General features: G+C 37.8%; 2 protein-coding genes across 2 annotated transcripts; one reads left to right on the top strand and one right to left on the bottom strand.

Moving 5' to 3' along the window:
* LOC122083881 (calcium-dependent protein kinase 29-like) lies at nt 1–6,289 on the top strand. Its single transcript, XM_042651807.1, has 8 exons — nt 1–913; nt 1,839–1,982; nt 2,263–2,415; nt 2,759–2,874; nt 4,086–4,253; nt 4,331–4,458; nt 5,674–5,773; nt 5,885–6,289. The coding sequence occupies exons 1-8, from the start codon at nt 205–207 to the stop codon at nt 5,960–5,962; spliced, it is 1,596 nt and encodes a 531-aa protein (XP_042507741.1). The 5' UTR covers nt 1–204; the 3' UTR covers nt 5,963–6,289.
* A 2,924-nt stretch (nt 6,290–9,213) lies between these two features.
* Nucleotides 9,214–17,240, bottom strand: LOC122083882 (probable hexosyltransferase MUCI70). Its single transcript, XM_042651808.1, has 7 exons — nt 16,780–17,240; nt 16,491–16,670; nt 14,328–14,399; nt 14,012–14,205; nt 10,571–10,986; nt 9,887–10,071; nt 9,214–9,626 (listed from the first exon to the last, which is right to left on the bottom strand). Exons 1-7 carry the CDS (start codon nt 16,859–16,861, stop codon nt 9,253–9,255), a joined length of 1,503 nt encoding a protein of 500 aa, XP_042507742.1. The 5' UTR covers nt 16,862–17,240; the 3' UTR covers nt 9,214–9,252.
* Nucleotides 17,241–17,264: the final 24 nt, after the last annotated feature.

Raw genomic sequence — 17,264 nt, 5'->3', positions numbered from 1 at the left:
TTTCCTAAAAGCAGAGTGCTCGGGAGCAGCAAAAAGTAGGGGAGAAGCTGAAGAATTGCAGAACTCAATCCAAAGTGTAAAGATCAAAGGAAAGAAAAGTATAATTGTAACCTTAAGGATTTAGTACTTAATAACATAATCATACCCATCATCGTTCGACGAAGAATTCATCACCCATAAGCTCCACAGGCTCATTTTCCCCAAATGGGTCCTTGCTTCACCAGAGCTCGTAGAGTCCCTATCTCTTCTTCTTCTCCAGATAGATCACCTCCTCGTCAATCTCAGTCAAAATCCAGGAAAACCAAAGAAAAGATGAAGGGAACATCCACAACACCACCACCACAATCAGCAGAATCTCCTTTTCTTCCCAAAACAGTAACCATAGCATCCTCAACTCCAGAGATTGGTAATATTCTAGGAAAACCCATTTGTGATTTAACCTCAATTTATGATCTCGATAAAGAACTGGGAAGGGGGCAGTTTGGTATCACTTATCTCTGTACCGAAAAGGCCACAGGTTTGAAGTATGCATGTAAGTCGATATCGAAGAGGAAGCTTGTGAAAAGCAAGGACATTGAGGATGTCCGGAGAGAGATATTGATCCTTCAACACCTTACTGGTCAGCCCAATATCGTGGAGTTCAAAGGCGCTCATGAGGACAGGCAGAACTTGCATTTGGTGATGGAGTTGTGTTCGGGTGGGGAACTCTTTGATCGGATTATTGCAAAGGGTAGCTACTCGGAGCGAGGAGCTGCAACCTTAGGTCGGCAAATTGTTACTGTGGTTCATGTCTGTCACTTCATGGGAGTGATGCATAGAGACTTGAAGCCAGAGAACTTTTTGTTCGCAAGTCGGGATGAGGATTCTCTGCTCAAGGCCACGGATTTTGGACTTTCAGTCTTTATTGAGGAAGGTCAGTAAAAATTTACAAATGGTATTGTGCAATCTGCATATTGGTTCTGATATCTTGCCATCTAGTTGCAATAATTTGATTGTTTTAAAGTACCTAAGTTCTCTATGAGCTTAATTGTTTCTCTATACTGATTGGTTTTGCTTGAGTTTTGTCATTCAAGCTTAGACTGAACTATTGTTCCATTGGATGGTTTTGCATTTTTTTCACATTTGGTGGACTTAATTCCACAAGAGTTAGGACCAAAATAAACAAACACAATGGCCAAATTCCAGCCCACTGGGCAATGGAAACAGAGAGAAGCAGTTGCTATTGACAGGGAACTGTAGAGTGGATTATGGAATGACAATGTGAAATGACGAAAATGATAAATTCATGGAGATACTGAACCTTCATTCTGTGTTTGTCCGAGGCCCAAGAGGAAGCACAAAAATGATGAATAAGTATTTTTTTGATTGTTTTAGTATGTGCATGTAACATCTAATGTGACAGTGGCACACATTCACGTTTCCATGGGGCAGGGAGGAAAGCCAAGATAGTATAAGTCTTATGTATGTAGTGTTGTATAGGATTGGTTTGTTGATAGGGGGCAGAGACGTTTTCCCCTTATTTCTCATAAAGGTAAATCTTGTATATCTTCCCTGCTAATCATATTTATAGTCTTTTCTCTACTTTGGATATCTATTGTTGTGTTTAAGTAAGTGGCACACGATTATGGTGTAGTTAAATTGATTATTTAGGCCTTCGCAATTCTTCACTCTTATGTGATTATATTCAGTGGAGCATGCATGTCATTGAATTTATTGAAATTTCTCAATTTTATATGCTTTTTACTCATTGGAGATTCTTATTACGATGGTCATATTGTTTTGCTTTTGCACACATTCATCTCTAACCTACCGAATGCATGCATTACAAATGATTCCAGGAAAAATTTACCGCGATTTTGTGGGAAGTGCTTACTATGTGGCACCAGAGGTTTTACGCCGGAGCTATGGGAAGGAAATAGATGTCTGGAGTGCTGGGGTGATCCTTTACATTCTTCTGAGTGGTGTACCTCCGTTTTGGGCTGGTAAGGAAAATTTTTACTCCCTCCCACACTCCTCCAAGTGTAAGTGCCTTTTGAGAAATCCAGCCTTATGGAAATTTTTTAATACCGAATTCTGAGTCATTGAATAAAATAGAGTTAGCTGTGGTTCAGATTCAGGCATTCTATTCATCCACCTAGCTGCTTGTATGCCATATGTTCTGCAATAATTTTGATAGGCATTCCTTTTCATTGTCGAACCAAAATTTCCTAATGTATCCACTTGTTAATTAGTTGTACAATTGTGTGAATAAATTTACTACAGAGACGGAGAAAGGCATATTTGATGCAATCTTAGAAGGAGAGCTCGACTTAAAAAGTGCACCATGGCCTTCCATATCTGATTCTGCTAAGGACCTCATCAAGAAGATGTTAACACATGACCCTCAGAAAAGAATTACTGCTGCCCAAGCCCTCGGTGAGTAGGGAAGTGTTTGTTAAAATCCAATTAGCAGGGCCAATTCCAAACTCCGCCCTTGAGTTTGTGAGGCCAACTTCTGGGTAGATCATGTATCAAAACCATACCAATTGGGCGATCTTAATGCATCAGATGTGGTCATCACTTTGGAAGAAGTGCATGCATCAGACGATTAGTATCATCCAATTGGTTATTATTTCAGCAGTGTTTGTAACTAGACAATTAAATTTCATGAAGCATTTTGCATTGGCATAAACAGAAGTTTTGTCATCGATAATTTTCACAATCTATAAATATATCTATTGAACAATTGTTGCAATTCTTACAATGATACATCAACCAGAACATCCATGGCTCAAAGAAGATGGTGTGGCATCCGATAAACCTATTGATAGTGCTGTTTTGATTAGGATGAAGCAATTCAGAGCAATGAATAAGCTAAAGAAAATTGCCATAAAGGTGAGTCTCTCATGCAGATAATATGTCATCATGTTACGTGTTTGCATCTAAACACATGAACCATACTTAACTTCTATCACATTACAGTTGATTTCACCTAAAATTACTGGATTTATCTTTTGAACTGGATGAAAATTTCAGTCAATTACCACATCTTCCTTTTTCATGAAAAAAAAATTGAATATTACATTTATATGCCTGCTTAAATGTTTCCTCAAGAAACCTAATTTCATGTTTCAACAACTGGGTTTCAGATATATATATATATATATAAGAAAAAGAACACTCCCTGGTCGTGCAGCCCCTGTGCCAGTGCGGGGCAAATGAGGGGGCGCACATGGGCATCAACAAGGGGTGGGTTTTTGTATTTCACTGGGGTGGGAGTCATTTTGCCACCCCCCCTTGTGTGGGCGCAGGGGCCGTGCGACCAGGGAGTGTTCTTTTCTTCATGGCTCTGATACCATGTAACGAAATCAGAGATAATTTAAACAGGATCAGAGAAGGAAACAAGAAGAAGAGAAGAGAGTGAGAATAGATGTTTACTATATGTAAGTGGGGGGGGGGTCATTGGAGTATTTGCAACTAATTGACTTTATTATAAACATCAGCATGACTCATAAACATAAACCTACGAACACAAATTATAACATCATCACTAACACTAAAATACCACCATACTACTAAATGTCACCATATTTTCAACAAAACAGGATTCATACCCTTGCATTGTATACCACTCTTTATGGTTGGCATGGATATTGTTCACCAGTTGAGAAAATATTGACAAATTAATCATGAGAATAATTATCAGACTTATCCTTGCTTGAGATATTTTCCATAGAGGACCATTAAAAGGTCCCAGCACTCCTATGTCATCACGTATACAATTGTGACAAGGATGTTGGTACTTGTAGATCTTCCTAGAAGCATATCCTTTGGGAACCATAGAATGTTGCAACCCATGTACCCTTTATGCAACTAAAAGAAGACACTTTCTATGTGAAAGTAGCTTTTCATTAAGGAAATTAAAAGAACAGGTGTTTAATTTATTCTGTCTTTTCATGCCTTGCCTTTGCCCAACCTCATAATCACTCCATACCTGCATTTCCCCCACCCCCCCAACCCCCAGTTGGGTTTCCATTGCTTACAACCTCTACTATGCAACACAGAATTTTCCTTGCCCCTAATTGTACTTGTTTGGTTGTTTGAAGGTAATAGCAGAAAGTCTTTCAGAGGAAGATATTAAGGGCTTGAAAGAAATGTTCAACAACATCGACACTGATAAGAGTGGTGCAATTACCTATGACGAACTTAAGATTGGGCTTTCTAGACTGGGATCCAAGCTTAGTGAATCTGAACTTCAGCAGCTAATGGATGCAGTAAGATTCTCTGCGATCATCTCTTTGCTTTCATTTGTATGATGACCTGTCTGACATTCAAAGCATCTTGTTCTTAGGCTGATGTTGATAAGGATGGGACTATAGATTATCTTGAGTTTATTACTGCTACTATGCAACGCCATAGACTGGAGCAAGAAGAGAATCTGTTTAAGGCTTTTCAATATTTTGACAGGGATGGAAGTGGGTAAGTATTCCTTTGCTTCCCTCTTATAGACCTGAGCTTCTTTATCCATCATATAATGATAATACATTTGGTAGTTTGCCTCAACATGAGATGATATCTTGGTATTTCCCTTGTGAATAAGGATAAATCTAGCAGCATTCTTTTAACATCCATCAATTTCAAACTAAAAAATGCCAAAATTGTATCAATTTTTGTTATTGCACCACCCAATGTCCCAACCAATGGATTTCTCCATAAATAATTGTCTTGCATATACAAGCTGCTTGATCATGTTATTATGCCTATGATCATTCTGGCATAGGATGGCCTTTCAATTTAGACTCTCTGGATTTGAGGTTGAGATGGTTTATTAAAATTTAGTTATTTGAGGATTTAAACTAAACTTCATATGCAAATCATGGATATCTTCTGATCTGTGAGTTTGGTTCAGATGGCTCAATAGACGACTCAGTAAAGTCACTGATGTGCAGAGATGCATGTATGTGACACAGTGGGAAGTATCTGACACATGTCAGTGAGTTCGGCAAGCTGAAACTTATGGATTTAGGGATTTTTTCCAAAAATAGTATTTACTGCTCAAACCTTAGATATCTGGTGAACTATATTGTTCATTTAATCATTCTCTTAAAAAGAAAAGGCTTTATAAACATGAATCATGTATACTTGCTCTTCCCTCGACTTCCTATAGGAAAAGATCGATTCCATAATATAAGCTAGATGATCATTAATGTCAAGCAAATAAGGACAAAGAAGAAAAGGGAATGTTGAATTTTCATCCAATAGACCATAGTCTCAGAGTCCAAATTGTCCAACATCCAGTTAGAATAGTCCATGCAACAATTCTAACTAAACTGGTGTCAATGATACCCGAGTTTGAACTTGGCATTAAGAAGTAAGAGCCCAAACTAAGTGAGTCAAGAATGAATATGTGCCAGATCATTGTAAATTGGATGAGTAGCAGGTCCCCTGTGGTTTCAGTAATTTAATTCAACAACTTCCAAAACTATCAGAGTTAGTTCAGATTTGGGTTCTTTTGATTCCCATATCAACCTGAAGAAATTAATGCGAAAGTGTTACTGAAAGCTGCTGAATCACTTGATAGACAACAAGTTTTCGCGAACACCATATTTTGAAATCTATCTGTTGTGTCAACCAAAACAAATTATCACGTGTAAGAAGAATATCTACCTTACTTTGCCTTCTGATTCTCACCAGGTTTATCACAAGAGATGAATTGAAGCATGCTATGACTCAATATGGAATGGGTGACGAAGCAAGCATAGATGAAGTCATCGATGATGTGGACACAGATAAAGTACTGATACTTGAGGCCATAATAACTACTTATTTTGTTCATTTATCTTTTCTTGGTACAACATTAATATACTGTGCACAAAGCTTTGCTAACATGGATTGGGATATGTAGGATGGTAGAATCAATTATGAAGAGTTTGCAGCCATGATGAGGAAGGGTCATGATACTGGTGGAAATTGGATGACATAGATGAATCATCCAAGCAACCGCACAGAAATAAAAAAAAAAAAAGCTTAACTTGGTCTTGGTCTGCCTTATCATGTCAGAGTGAGATGGCGGCTTTCCTGTTCTCTTAACCGTTGGTTCATACTGAAAGATCAATCTTGGCCTAGCGGTATTGTTGGCTTTCTATCTATCATCAGCTGTAAGACTGCAACTACAATGAACATTCTCTAAGTCTCTACTTTGTATATATTAATAATTAATCATATGTACGCGCTAAGATTCATACGCAATTGTGTTTGTTAATAAGAATTTAATCCAGTAAAGTGATTTGGTATGTGGTCTACTGCTTAAGCCTTTTGAATGCAACCATCTAATCCTTTTGAATCTTTGAGATGGATCTAGACAACATCCACAGGGGATGCCCCGGAACAGTGGAAGGAATGAAGGAATAACCAGGCAATCTATGACTGATCCAGGCGGTCAGACCGATATGCTCATGCCGTGATGACTTAACTTGGTGACAAATGAAACTGAACCCAGTTTTTGATTATCTACTCACCATAAAGATCTGACCCTTTTCATTAGCATGGCAAAGAGCATTTTTCGACCCTGAATTACAAGGTCACATCACCAGTGGTGAAGGAATTCTCCCTTCCGCAGGTGAAGGAAAAATTATTCATTAACATTTGACTAGTCAAGTTCCAGCCTAAAATGGGTAGGAGAAATGCATTAAAGGTGATTTCAAAAATATGTTTGAATAGCAAAAATACCATCAAATTGGGCAGAGTTTTCTTTCACCCACGACGACGAGAGAATATTGATTCATGAAATCAATCCAATAAAGGTATTTCGAATCCTTTGACAATAGGGATGGGAATTAACGATGGGACTTGCTGTTCCAAAAGTCTGATCATAAAATTAAATTGTGGTGGATGAAAAGATTCTCTTTCACTGTGGAATCTCGGCAAATTCCAATCTGGATGAAGTCTGATGTAACCCTGGATTTTGGAAAGGGATCGGCTGTGACCAGATTGGTAGGATTCGAGGGGACCAAAAACTTTAACTTAGCCGGAGTCCCGACTCCTGGCTACTACTATGCTATAGCATCCGATTCTTGAATCCATGTTGGGTGTTGAAAATACTTTCGCCAAATTCTATTACTATGAAATTGCATTATAGTATGTGAAGATTTGGGATCACATTTCAGGAATCCCATCTAATTAATATGTCCTGTGTAGGCTGCATCACAGAAATGATTCTCTGCCCAGTGGTGAAGGAATTCTCCCTTCCGCAGGTTAAGGAAAAATTATTCATTAACATTTGACTGGTCAAGTTCCAGCCTAAAATGGGTAGGAGAAATGCATTAAAGGTAGCAAAAATACCATCAAATTGGACAGAGTTTTCTTTTACCCACAACGACGAGAGAATATTAATTCATGAAATCCGATCCAATAAAGGTATTTCGAATCCTTTGACAATAGGGATGGGAATTAACAATGGGACTCGCTGTTTCAAAAGTCCAATCATAAAATTAAATTGTGGTGGATGAAAAGATTCTCTTTCACTGTGGAATCTCGGCAAATTCCAATCTGGATGAAGTCTGATGTAACCCTGGATTTTGGAAAGGGATCGGCTGTGACCAAATTGGTAGGATTCGAGGGGACCAAAAACTTTAGCTTAGCCGGAGTCCCGACTACTACTATGCCATAGCATCCGATTCTTGAATCCATGTTGGGTGTTGAAAATACTTTGGCCAAATTCTATTACTATGAAATTGCATTGTAGTATGTGAAGATTTGGGATCACATTTCAGGAATCCCATCTAATTAATTTGTCCTGTGTAGGCTGCATCACAGAAATGATTCTCTGCCCAGTGCCCACTACCACCTGTGAAGCAAAAAATCTAAAGAAATTGGTGGTGTGCATAAATCAATCCGAGGCCTTTTAATGCAAGATTCCACCATATCAGCATAGGCTTAAAAGTGGAGGTTGTGTATGTTCAATTTGTATTTTAAATTCTAAAAAAGAAATTATTTCACTAAAAATGTATTTATTAAGTCTTGCCCATTGTTAGCAAAAATGGGAACGGCAAAAAAATGGAAACGAACGGTATGGCCGTATGGGTTTTAAACAGTAAATTTTTTTGAATGATATGGTTAAATAAACGGCCAAAAAAATAGAGAAAGATAAAAATTGGAAAAGGGGTGGTACGAGTTTTAAACATGTAGATTTCAAATAAACTGGACTGAAAAAATGATAGTATACTCATATAAATTAAGGAATTATTATATGAATATCTACATCTAGTATTCAAAACAACTACAATATTTAACATTAATGCCTATACATCTCATGTCTCATTACAAGTTTTAAGACATCATTGAATATCATCCAACACCAATTCTAAATTCATACACCACACATGCCCAAAGTCTTATTGAGCAATGTGACCAGGTTATGCTGTTGTTCATTGTTGTCAACATAGTCAACACACTCTCGAGGTGAAATATGTTCAATTCAGTTAGAATTATGAATCATCACTTTTGAAATTTTCTTTAGCAAATAAATCAGTTTATAGCTCAATTTCGGGATCCATGAATTGAATTTGAATTAAAGGTAATATCATGAGAAATATAATCCATTGTGTTAGCTTCAACTTGGTAAAAGAATCAAATCGATCAAAGTTGGGGAGAGAGATATATGGTCAATTAAGTAGACATTATGTTCAAAAATCAAGTCTTAAAAAATGCCATAAAAACGAAACGTGTTTTAAACGTGTTTAGAATGGGAATGCTTGAAGTTTGCTATTTTTTTAAGTATCATTAGGAAGCATATGGTAAAACGTGTTTTAAACGTTAAAACAGTTAAAAACAGAAACATGTTTAAAATGGGCGTTTTTGCTGACAGTGGTTTTGCCTCGATAAAAGTAATTGTTTACGGTAAATGAGCACCTATTTAACATCCTATTCTAGACTTATTAACATTATAAGGACGGGCATGAACATGTGGCTACAAAAACGTAAGCACTTTCATGTGGTTTCATGTGTTGGGCTTGTTTGTACAGTGGTTGCTAAGGAAGAAAATGCTTAATAAATTGGATTCCACAGCAAAATATTAAATATTTACTTGGATGACTTCCTTAAATGAGAAATCACCAAATTGGGATGGTTTGATTGCTTGGAAATTCGACGCTTGGATAAATATTGAGTGCTCAACAGAGTAGATAAGGGAAGAAAGAAAAAAGTTAAAAATGAAAAATGTAGTGACCTCTAAGATGAGTAAAAAAAAGGGTAATGCGTTAATAACAGTTGGAATCAGCCCGCTTTTGATGTTCTTGCTACAGGTGGGAGGACCACCATGTCAAGGTTCCCAGGATAAGGTATCCACAGGCCTAAACCACCCCTACTCTCTTTCATTTGACTACCCTTTCCCTTCAGTTCCCCCAGATCCTTCACCCACTCTATGACAGAAGAATGCTCTCGATTATGTGGATGCAACACAAATAATGAGTTGTACTCGCAGTTTGGAAACATAAAGAAATCAAATGCACCTCCTAGTCTGTACACAACATAACCAAAGCTCAGCTGGTCTCTTGGAGTGAAGAGGTTGACCTCGTTGAACCAGAGGCAGCTAAACAGGTTGTTCAGTGCAGTGTGTTCCCGTATAATAATGGCTCCCTCTGGCACATCTGCATTAACCGTTCTCCTGTTAGTATCATCATATTGCATTGAGAGGAAAAAGAGCTGAATCATTAAAGTTCATCTCAGCTGGTATAGCGCATATCCAGTCACCCTTTTGGCCTTAAGAAGATGCCTTCAACAGAAGCCACCTTCACTGGTCAGAAACCACTGGATTGTCCATGTATTGGTATTGTTCATTCAACATACGGCAGGCTTTACCCTAGATTACTAACAATAAATGAAGAACAAAAATGAATCATTTTCTTACCACTGACTGTTCTTTTCTTTGAACTCCATGGTTCCATTCCCTCATAACGGTATATTTTCATGTGCAAATCAATAAGAGGCCGGGCATATCGCTTTCGTCGTTTTATAGCATCAGCCTCTTCATATATACTCTGGTGGTGCTTGTGTCGTGAAATCGCAAATGTGTGCTGTCCACGCCATAAATACCTGCAAATCACATAATAATTAATAATAATACTCTATTACATGTTTGTCTACCAAGGCAGTTCCATTCAACAGGCAGCCAGGAAAATTTCCTTGGACCAAACACTGATCAGGTCATATGAAACTGTCATTAAGGTAAAATGAAGTCATGAAATTGTGACAACTGTCTATAAAAGAATATTGCTAAGGCTGTTCTTGAGAATGCCAGAGAAAACAGACCAGTAAATATCTGTCTTTGTTGGGGGGAGGGATGGGCAGAAGTGTTCATCGAGGATTGTTACCATACTGCACCTCTTTTCCCACCAATTAAGATATTTAGGCTGGAAAATTCTGAAGGTAACAATACCAATCAAATCCACATGCTTAACATACATATCAGTGTCATTTAATTACCACTACTACCGTCTGAACCCCCAGATGCCTTTAGTTCTATCTAATATACAGCTCAATGGAGAAAAAGAAGGATGGGCTGACGACGAAATAAAGATTCAATGCAACATACCTCTCCAGAATAAGCAATGGATCGACTAGAAGTTCCATTTTTCCATCAATCCAGATACTGTATTGTGCGCGAGGAAATAGCCTGTGTGTTAGTATCTTGGGAACCTTCCCATTCCTTCTAGGTTCATCATATGGCGGATGGCGTAATAGCACAAGGCGCCAGATACCAACCCACATACCTCCTGCATTATCCTCCTTTACAGTAACATTCTTTTTTATGAAGTCAAAAGACTTCTCATCCACCACCATAAGAAAGCAAAAAAGCTTTTGGGAACGAGGACTTATATTTGAGGGTTGATGGGGCACATCATATCCATCAAAAATGCCCGATGCAACTACAAACCTACATTTCTTCACATATTTAACATCCACAGTGTCCATCTCAGCACCTCCCTTCCGCATAAAACCACAATGCACCTGAAAACCACAGCTGATAAGCATGCTAAACTGATCCAATAAGTTTGATTTGAAAATGATTTAAGATGATAGATGCAGCATGGTATCAGTCTAGCTGGCGATGGGTCCCAGAAAGAAATAATCCAAGAAGCAAGTAATAGTAAAAATTCCACCTAGAAATAAAGAAAACAGAAGATTACAACTGCAAGTAAACAAAGGAAGAGAAACACAGCAGTAGTTGCTGCAAAACAACTCCACATTATGGTATAGAAGATTACAACTGCAAGTAAACAAAGGACAAATTCTCAATATGGTATAGACCATAGAGTTGTCCGACTCAACTCCTTCTAAGACTCCAAGTCCTATTAGATTCCTAGATTTAATTCAATAACAATTTTGGCAGCTCATCTCCCAAGAGTGTACAACCTGAATCCTTGAGAGAGAAACAGAACCTAAAGCATGGGAAGAAATTGGAATCAGTTCGAGTCCAATTGGATTAAATCCCTGTCCCTAAAAAAATAGCCATTATAACCTAACATTTTATCAGAAAATGGGCCATAATCCTCCCAAATTAATTTGAATTCCAAATTTAGTTCATTGTAAAGGTAACTGAAGAAGTTTCAGATGGCACCTAACCCCACTAAGCTAACAAATTTCAACCTCCCAAAGAAGACTCTGCGTTTGGTTGGATGAAAAGGGGGGAAAGTAAAGGAAAGAGTATAATTTTACTTCCCCTTGTGCATTTTTCATATGTTTGTTTAGAGGAAAAGTTCATGTCTCATTTTCTTGTGTTTTATCCAAAAAAAATTCCATGTCTTTCTCATCTTATTTTCCACCTAAAATGAGAGGAAAATAAAGGATTCCTCAAACTTTCAATAATTTTTCCATCCCACAAAACATCTTATGGAAAATAAAATATTCTTCCCCTTTTCTATACTCTCCTTTCTTCCACTTTTCTGATTTTCCAACCAAATGGATTAAGAAAGAAAACTGAGCCATATGATGAACCAAACTCAGTAAGAAAATGGTGCTAGTGGCCCACAAAATACATTAGATTGAAAATGAACTTACTAAAAAGAAGAAAAAGCGGGAGTGGTACTGAGCTGAAAATGCTCCCACACCAAATGGCTACATTGTGACAAAGCAAACCTTAAAACAATGAAGGAAAAAACAAGTAGTAAACTTGAATGGTACTCACTCATCACAAATTGGTGTGGTAAAGATAAAACGGAAGTTACGTGTGGCTTAAAGGTGTACTTTGGCTGATTCATTAATTCACCTTAGTGTGAAGTCTTTCGAAATTTATACTTAGAATTGTACTTTAGATACATGACAAGGTCACCATAATCGTTATTTATCATTTCAAGTTGCTCTATGGAGTCCAATTGTATCTCCTCTTGCAACATCTATTGCCACTTCTCTTGTTTCTTCTCTGTTAAAGTTGACCACACAGATTTAAAGGATATGTGAAAAGCGGATAACAGAGAAAACACACAAAAGTCTTCAAGGGTTGCATTCCTCGTCATTTGTAGACTTCAGTTCATCAAGCCTAACGCTTTCCAAAATCATATAATAACCTTCCAAAGAAGCAAATTTACAGTTGACACTCCCGCATCATCATAGTAGCTCCAATGCTGAAACTGGAAAACAATACCTTCATCGTGTCCATAGTACATGTGAAGTCATGAATGATGCCATCATGTAAGATTTTCTCAACTGAAATCAAGAGTTACAGACTCCCTCAAGCTTCTCACCAACTAGAACTTTCACCGGGTCTGCACCATCATCTAGGTTTTGTGCTGATACAATCTCATTCAGGATATGATATTATCCTACACAAATGATTTTCTCAACTAGCGACTGGGAAAACACTAAAAGGTAAAGTCATCATTATCAACGGAACTTATCAATCCAGTGAATTTAGCACTAAAACTATACCCTTAAGGTCAATACTGAAATTGGTGCAGTTGGCAACATGTAAATCATATATTCTCACCAATGACTAATGGATTTTTAGCTGAGTTGGCACTCTTTTTCTTATATCATCAGTTCACTCACATGGAAATTTTTGCTAATAAATATTGACCAATGAGCACTCAGCCAAGCATCAAGTAAAATTCTGAAGTACAGGGTTCAAACACAGTAATACATGCTGCACAGTTTCAAGTATATTCCCGCCGTGGCTTGCGGGGAACAAGAGTATGACCACGTGTCCAGATCAGAATTACAATCACAGATGAGACCTGGGAAAAAAATAGCTAAATATTCAGTCATGCCAATGACTGATCTCTGAGTAAGAAAGTGACAAGCTGAAAGCCTTGAAACTATGGTCACTTAGAAACCTGTCAACCTAGAAAGATTCCACCGAACCTATGCACAAGGCGGTAGGCAATGGGATTTTTTTTTTTAACCAGATATGCAAAGGCAGTGAATTTTTACCTTCATGCTTCTAACATGAAAAGAGAGAGAGAGAGAGAGATTCAGCTCCTCCAGGTGCAACATTTCACAAGGTAAAATGGGAAAAATGGCTAAGTTATGTTGGCCTCAAGCCAAACATGTAGTTAGAAAAGAAAAGGAAACAGTTAACTTTTTAAGAAAACAATATGCAGTTCATCTCAAAATTTCTAGGGAGGGAGTCAACTTTCCACTGACCAAGCGTTGTGTAGTCTATAATCATATTGCAAATGCAGGACAGGTTCAACAAAACGCATGTTAATTTCTTCAGAAATTTTGGGATACCATGAACCCTTAGAAGGTGAGGAATTAACAGTTAAGCTAAGCATCAAATAATAGAAATTTGGCATACGACTAGTAATCCCTTTCAAACATGAATTATAATGACATTTTGAAACAATAAAACTTTGCTCCTTTTTTTTTTTTTTCGCAGTCTCTTTAGCATGTTAATGTGAAGAATGAGCTTGTGGATCTTGAGAGAAATGCAACATAGGTAACACAAACATGCTGTTGAGCACATCTTGCAGAGATTAAGGGCGACAGAAAAACAATTCTTGAGAGAACAAAAACAGAATTCGACAGTAGTTAGTACCTTCATGGTGGAGTTAAGCTTAAAACTCTCATCTCTCTGCATCCAGCTTTGATGCCCTCCAAATAGTGGACGTGATTTATTATAAACAGGCTCATCCTCCAAAATATAAGATAAATTTTGAACAATTTTGTCAGGAGTTCTTCTCCTTGGAATCATTACTGAGTCTGGGTCATCCGCAAGAGGAATGGAACAGCCTAATAGCATAATAAGCAAAAAAAGTAAAAAGTAAGATTGACTATTGGTATTGTGAGATAAGATATTGAGAACAAATAATAATGAAAAGACAAAAGCACATGTCACAATCTCAGTATCTTACGATGCTGCGGTCTCGATACAAGTCCCATTGTGTCCAACATGATAAATACCTTACTTTCTTTGTTACAAATAGCTGCACAAGAAGTAACAAATCAGAAAACCATTTCAAATGACTGAATTTAAACAAATTAAACTCACTCAGATAAATCAAATGAGATTAGATGGGCCAGTAAGTTTGCACCTCAGTTTGGGGCTTGAGCAGACGCACCCAAGCTGAGTTAGTATGTATATCTCTACAAGAGTTAAACAGGAATGATTGCTTCATCGATGCAAAGCCTACTTTAAGTGCAATTATGAAAGAAGATGCCAATTCAGTTAAGCATCCATATTCTTAACTTAAGAGTTTTATGTTCAAGGCTAACTCATTCCAGCCAGATCAATCCTGAGTTAGATTAAAGTAAAAACATTTCACTTGAATCCTGATTCCTGAGTTAGGTTAAATTAAGATTCCACATGGGTGCTAATCTGTTTGAACAGCAGATAAGGTGAGGGTGACTAAAAATATCTTAGGGCTGAGATTGAGTTGGCCACATGAACCACCCAAGGTGCTCCCCTAGGAACCAATCCCCCAGTTCTTCCATCAATCTATGAACTCCAACTGAAAGGCCAAATGTCAAACAATTGAGCTCGGCCAGTTGTGGAAAAGATGTATGATTAAGAATTTCAGATTGTTAATTGACAGTCTTGGAGGTTATATTTCTCCACTAGATAGTTCAAATCAATGGCATGCACCTACTGATGGCTAACAAAGGATTACTCCATCCACCAAATGGTCTAAATCTCACCTTAATTCTTCCTCTAGACAACTAGACCAAGAAAAATAAGGAAAAAACAAGAATAGCTAATTTCTCAAGGTAAGACTATTAGACTAGGATAAGCAGTAACACTCAGAAAATGTAGAAAACATGTTTATAAAAGGGAAAGGGATCCCCTTGACACATGTGTGCAGTTTTGGGCGAAGGAGGGGGTATTTAGGACATTTCCTAGGGGATGCTACAGTGTTTCAGGTGGGGGCGTGCAGTTTCAGTTTTAAAACCGGCATCATGGGAAACATTAATCCGTATAAAAAATTACATCAATATTGTAATGTGAAGAGGTCTCAACATTTAAACATGCAGAACAAGGTTGCTATCCAGGCATATAGAAAGAGAAAGATCGCCCAAACAAAATAAAACAAGCCCACCAAATTTTACTATTCCTTTCAGTTCCAAGTGGAATATTGACATCTTGGAGAGAAAAGCATCACATCGAATAACAGACATATATCACCTCACCCAATAAGAAATTTATGTCAGGCACCAAAAGACAGATGATATCCTCAAAGACTTATTTGCCTTAGGAGGCAAGAAAACTAGATGCTAGGGGAAGAAGAACTTCTTTCATGGGTCATATCAGCATGTACCATCGAGGGGAAATCCGGGAATTTTAAGAAGTCAGGGGAGAAGGAGAGGTGAAAGTTTGCTTTATTGGTGGAATCATAAAGGAGGTCACTATAGGGGAGTTTTAAAAATATTGGTTAACTTTATGGGGACTGATAGAAATTTCCTGATTTCAGAAGGACAAATGCATCATGCTTTCATCTTGGAAATCAGCCAGTCCAAGCAAAAGCAACAGCCCTGCCCCTTGTCCCCAGGACAAAGAGGTAGCTACGGTCACAAAATCTATAGATAAGTAGAGTAACGCAGGCTCAAACCAAGACAATTTGCACTAGACAAACCCTCCATCCCCAACTGAAACTTAACCAGTTTACCAAAACCCTTATTTCCAAGACAGGTTTCCAGCTTTTGAAGACCACTGGTTTTTGTTGCTCTCGCTTTATGAGCAGAATGATACCGTGGTAATTATTTGGTCTCATAAAATTTTATGTAATTGTTCTAGAGAAAAATCTTATTGTTCAAGATATGGAAAGTATTACAGTTCTTAAAAGCTTTGGGTGAAGTTATGGAAAATTTTAAAGAAGTTAAAATCCTACCATTTATTTTTATCATGAAAGCTTAAACCATTTAATCTGTAGCTATATAAACTGAACAGTTTGTGAATCCCATATATCTAATGTCTAACTGACTAGTTCCAAGACTTACCCTGGACACCAACAAAAAAGAGATAGGTAAAAGGTCAAGAATCATATTAAAAGTAAACAGATTGTAGTATGAGAGTTTTATACCTGAGAAAAAACTTAAAGATGATCTACAAGACCAAACGTGAAACAATAATACGATGAGAATGAGTAACATCCACAAAATGCCAGCAACAAGAACCAAACGTATTAGTCCCTTCTTCCAAACAATCTTCGTGGGATCATCTTGTGGCAAATCGCCACCGGAGCCAAGACCCCCTTCAGCATCTGCATCCAGAAGGGAGCCGGCATATAGAGTGAGACCATCATACACTACAGTACAACAAGTTAGGACCCAAAACCCCAGAGAGAGAGAGAGAGAGAGACCATTTCTCACCTTTATTTTTCTGGTTTTGATTATTTCGATCTCCTCTTCGACTCAAGCGTAAAGAGACGGAACGTTGAAGTTCACTGTCCATGATTCACTCTGTGGATCTTTTCATACCTAACTAACAAAGTCCTACTTGAAATCTGTTAAAAAACGAACCCCGATCCGGCATTTCCCTCTGTTGCAATAAGGATCTTGATCTCCATTACTCCATATCCTTTCCAGCGCAAGAGCGAGTCACTCTCTCTCTCTCTCTCTCTATCTCTCTCTCTCTCTCTCGTACCGAGACTGATGGTAGTGAAATTGAACCTTCCTGGGAGTGGGAGGTCTTGAAGATTTCTAGGGTTTTGAAGATCAGTGAGATCGAGGACGATAGGATTCAAGATTTAAACTATAGATCTGATTCAAGATTTCGTTTAAACGCTTGAGCTTTGGATCTTGAAATCTGAGATTTGGTAGCCATGGGAGAAAAGGAAATAAAAAAAAAAAAAAAA

The sequence above is a fragment of the Macadamia integrifolia genome, chromosome 7 (assembly GCF_013358625.1).
Source record: "Macadamia integrifolia cultivar HAES 741 chromosome 7, SCU_Mint_v3, whole genome shotgun sequence".
In the NCBI taxonomy this organism is placed as follows: Eukaryota; Viridiplantae; Streptophyta; class Magnoliopsida; order Proteales; family Proteaceae; genus Macadamia; species Macadamia integrifolia.
This window is presented reverse-complemented; position numbering and strand designations above follow the sequence as displayed.

Excerpts from the sequence above, each read along its gene's own strand:
- LOC122083882 (XM_042651808.1), bottom strand. The coding sequence starts at position 16,861 with ATGGACAGTGAACTTCAACGTTCCGTCTCTTTACGCTTGAGTCGAAGA. Across the intron at positions 10,987-14,011 it reads AGCTTAACTCCACCATGAAG|GTGCATTGTGGTTTTATGCG; the intron begins GTACTAACTACT and ends TGTGGTTTTCAG. Across the intron at positions 9,627-9,886 it reads AAAGAAAAGAACAGTCAGTG|ATGTGCCAGAGGGAGCCATT; the intron begins GTAAGAAAATGA and ends CGGTTAATGCAG.
- LOC122083881 (XM_042651807.1), top strand. The coding sequence starts at position 205 with ATGGGTCCTTGCTTCACCAGAGCTCGTAGAGTCCCTATCTCTTCTTCT. Across the intron at positions 2,875-4,085 it reads TAAAGAAAATTGCCATAAAG|GTAATAGCAGAAAGTCTTTC; the intron begins GTGAGTCTCTCA and ends GGTTGTTTGAAG. Across the intron at positions 5,774-5,884 it reads ATGATGTGGACACAGATAAA|GATGGTAGAATCAATTATGA; the intron begins GTACTGATACTT and ends TGGGATATGTAG.